At 33.8% G+C, this 3,854-nt stretch overlaps 1 protein-coding gene across 1 annotated transcript; it reads right to left on the reverse strand.

Moving 5' to 3' along the window:
* Window positions 1-916: 916 nt before the first annotated feature.
* On the reverse strand, window positions 917-3,606 carry LOC132756529 (cerebral cavernous malformations protein 2 homolog). The gene has a single exon (XM_060747656.1). The coding sequence runs from the start codon at window positions 3,527-3,529 to the stop codon at window positions 2,348-2,350; it is 1,182 nt and encodes a 393-aa protein (XP_060603639.1). The 5' UTR covers window positions 3,530-3,606; the 3' UTR covers window positions 917-2,347.
* Window positions 3,607-3,854: the final 248 nt, after the last annotated feature.

Raw genomic sequence — 3,854 nt, forward strand, 5'->3', positions numbered from 1 at the left:
GGATGTATGTCCGTAGAACAATCCATCAATATTAGGGCATAACTATCTCAAATAATATAAAAGCTTTTTTTAAAGAGAATTGGTCTGGTCAATAATGGAAGTTCTGTAATTATACCATTAATAAACAAGATTAGACCATTACATAATATACCAGGTATAGTCTGATTTTATTGACCTGTCAGTTATGAATACATGATAGGACTCATTTAAATATTCGTTCCCACTTCGGGTTGGTCCGTGTAGTTCACGAGAATTAATGGGGAGTATATTAGTCATGGATTGAAAGTCACGCCAGCTTAATGTGAAGGTTTTCGTTAATTCACAATAGGACAGTCGGTAAAGAGAATGCCTGATAATTGAGAGGTCTGTGGTTCGATCCTTACTGTTGCCATTGTTTAAGTACTCTTTCTTTATTTTTGCAGTATATTTTAATGGAACAGATTTGTAGTGTGTTTTCCGGCATTGAAAAGACATTTATTGATTTTAATCCGTTTTAATTTTAAACATGAATTCTTAAAAAAATGTTATTTAAAAAGAGGAAACAGTATACATAACAAAATTAAGTAAAACATAATAAAAAAAACGAACAACATAAAATAATCATATATAGATTCAATAATGTTGAAAGTTGTAATAAGAAAAAAACATTATGCAACGCGGCATCGAACTTAAAACACGTGTGGCACTTAGATTATAAACTCGTGATTTACCCTATTGCGCTATAACGCTGAGTACACTTAGTTTAGAGATACAAATTAAATTAAATTCCATCGTACAGCATACATCTCACGGAACTTAACGAACATCTACCGAAGATTAATATACTGTGTGCCTCGACCGTGTAATCAGTATGTAATTGACAGGTTAAAAAACCGTTAATAAAACCAAACAATAGTATTTAGACATAACAACAATGAAAGAGTTATAGAAGTTGTTTGTGTGAGATACAGGAACCAATATTTCATGTATATAGTGGATAATAAATTGTTCTATAACAAATGAGTCGCGTCATGACAAAACCAACATTATGGGTTTGCGACCAGCATGGATCCAGACCAGCCTGCGCATCCGCGCAGTCTGATCAGGATCCATGCTGTTCGCTTACAAACCCTATTACAAGTAGAGAAACTGATAGCGAATAGCATGGATCCTGATCAGACTGCGCGGATGCACAGGCTGGTCTGGATCCATGCTGGTCGCAAACGCACTATGTTGGTTTTGTCATGACGCGGCTCAAATTATCATTATTTTATCCTATAAATGTCAGACTAAAACACTTAGAACTCCATCCAAGAAATATTTTATAAAAAATATCCAAATGATATATATTTATGTTGTTTTTAATCAATATTTTAAATACTTTTAGAAAATGTGCTCATTGTAGACCAATCCTCTTTAAGCTCTGTATCAAAGCATGCTTGTATATGTGTATGAAGCTTACAAAATGTGATAACACAACATTTATATAGCACCAATACTGATACATTTGTATTTGAAAACATCATTAATTTTCAACTGTCATACATTGTACATACATGTAATCTGAATACATTAGATCATTTTTTAAGCATTTTGGGAATGCCATCAACACCATTAGAATAAGATTTGAGTAAAAAATCGAATTGAGTTCTTGTGTCATACATATGTGTTGTAAAGAGTCCTCAAGGGAAGTACTTAACATACAGTGATTAAAAGAATAGACTCTATTTATCTAATTTGCATTATCTTCTCCTGGTTTAGGAGGAGATGTTGTTTAAAGATATTGTGGATAAGGACAGACCAAGAACAATATATGCCATCACAAAAACTCACCTCTGAGTATTTTGTGTCAGAGCTAAAACAATATGTTCTGGTATTTGGAATGCCTCCATTTAATGGTATTTACACTATCAGGATAAAAAGGCCTGCATAAATAAAGCTTAGCTCTTTGAGTTGCTTATAGAGAAATACTTTGACATTTGACATGAAATCTTCATGTATGTAATAAGTACAGGTATGTGTTACTAAATGACTATCAGTCTTTATAAAAGCTAATAAAGATTTTTATCTATAAGTTTACACAGTATGTACACTTTTTTGTCAGTATGAAAATGTAAGTTGATCACAAAATTAATCACTTTCAATGAAATAAAATTTATTCCTGTTCATTTAGCCTCAATGTCTCAAACTGTTAATTTCATTTGGAATATATTTACACCACATTTTGCTATAAAAAATAACCAAGATCATCTCTATATACTCAATATATATGTTTAGATGAAATATGTCAGTACATTGTATGTACTTCAGAATAATATTAATCACTTTGTTAATAACAGCACTAAATCATATCTCTGATCATTCTTGATTATATTTTACTGTTCTTATCAAATACAGAATGTAAGTAGGACTGAGTGGTCTCCCCTACACTCACTTCAATCCTTTCCAGGTTTTTTCCGAGGGCATCCAACTCTGAGTCAAAGTCTGCATTTGTTCCAAAATCAGCATTACTACTGTCCCCTGTATTACTATTAACAGAAATATCACTGATAGATCGAGTGTAGAACAACGGAGGATATCCATGAAGGCTACTGAGTGTAACAAGTCCTGGCAAACTAACATCATGCTTCTTCAGAAATTTTTCAAAATACTGGCAGTCACGTTCAGGTATGAATGGGTACATGCCTGCTAATAGATATTTTCTCTCAGAACCATAAAGTTTGTAAAGATTTTCACAGAAATCTTGCAATTTGTTTGAAGAATAGTTCCAATTTTTTAGATATGTGGAGAATGCTTTTAACTCTTCAGGTTTCAATTTTGCATTTAGTTGCCACATATATTCTCGAAGAACATCTGCCTGCGACTCTGCACTAATTTCACTATCAACTGGTCCGGGCGAGTCTGGTTCTAAACTTTTGCATGAACCAGAAACAAACTGTGGATGCTGACTTATCGTTGTTGTATCAGAACTCAAAGAGCGATTATCAATGGCGATGTCAATGGTGTCCTCGATTAAGTCAATCATTACTGCTGAATAAACAGCTGAAAAACAGCAGCTCACCAGCGCACATATGGCTTCAGACGTGTCTTGTCCATCGCACAGCAGCACTGCCATATTAAGCCGCTCTGGCGTACCGTGTTTAATTGCTAGAATATGTAACCGCTCTTCTTGAACGTAACACACATGAGCAATTTCATGAAGAGGAAGATGTAGCAGAAAATCTTCTTTTAAATCGCGTCGATTTACTTGCACCTTTTCCTTATTAATGAACAAGATCGCATCGTTTTCAGAAGTCAAGTGAAGTGGAATTAAACCCTGCTTTTTACCCCTGTCTATTATTTTCAGCACTTCAGTTCTGTTAGTTGTATCATTTTCTGAAGGAACACCTGGAATATTTCCAAGATATTTACATTCAAACTCAACATAATGGTGTTCTTTTTCTTCAAAATTAGTCGATTCAATCTTAAGCCCCCTTGGTGTTAGTTCAACGGTTCGTAACGGACGCAAATCATCATTTCTACTAGTAGATGACCTTGCATTCCTTAACATCTTGTTTAATTTTCTTGTTGCTAAATTAGGAAAGCTAAATTAACTTCCGCCCGGTGTCCAGGTACAAAAATCCTCGCTCTGATTTAATTGGGCCGGTCTAAAACGCAGACGCTTATGCAGACAATATAGAATATATAGTAAAACGCAGACGATATAGAATATATAGTAAAACGCAGACAATATAGATATAGAGTGTTTTCACAAAATGCAGACGATATAGAAATAGAAGGTGTGAATTAGACTCTTAACAGCTTGTCACCACTTTATTTTTCAGATTAACTTTATAAAATAAGAGATTTATAAGAATTATTATTTCATACAAAAA

The sequence above is a fragment of the Ruditapes philippinarum genome, unplaced genomic scaffold (genome assembly GCF_026571515.1).
Source record: "Ruditapes philippinarum isolate M1 unplaced genomic scaffold, ASM2657151v2 ctg4174_1_1_1_1, whole genome shotgun sequence".
NCBI lineage: Eukaryota > Metazoa > Mollusca > Bivalvia > Venerida > Veneridae > Ruditapes > Ruditapes philippinarum.

What these genes read in the sequence shown, in the direction of transcription:
- LOC132756529 (XM_060747656.1), bottom strand. Translation starts at nt 3,529, where the DNA reads ATGTTAAGGAATGCAAGGTCATCTACTAGTAGAAATGATGATTTGCGT.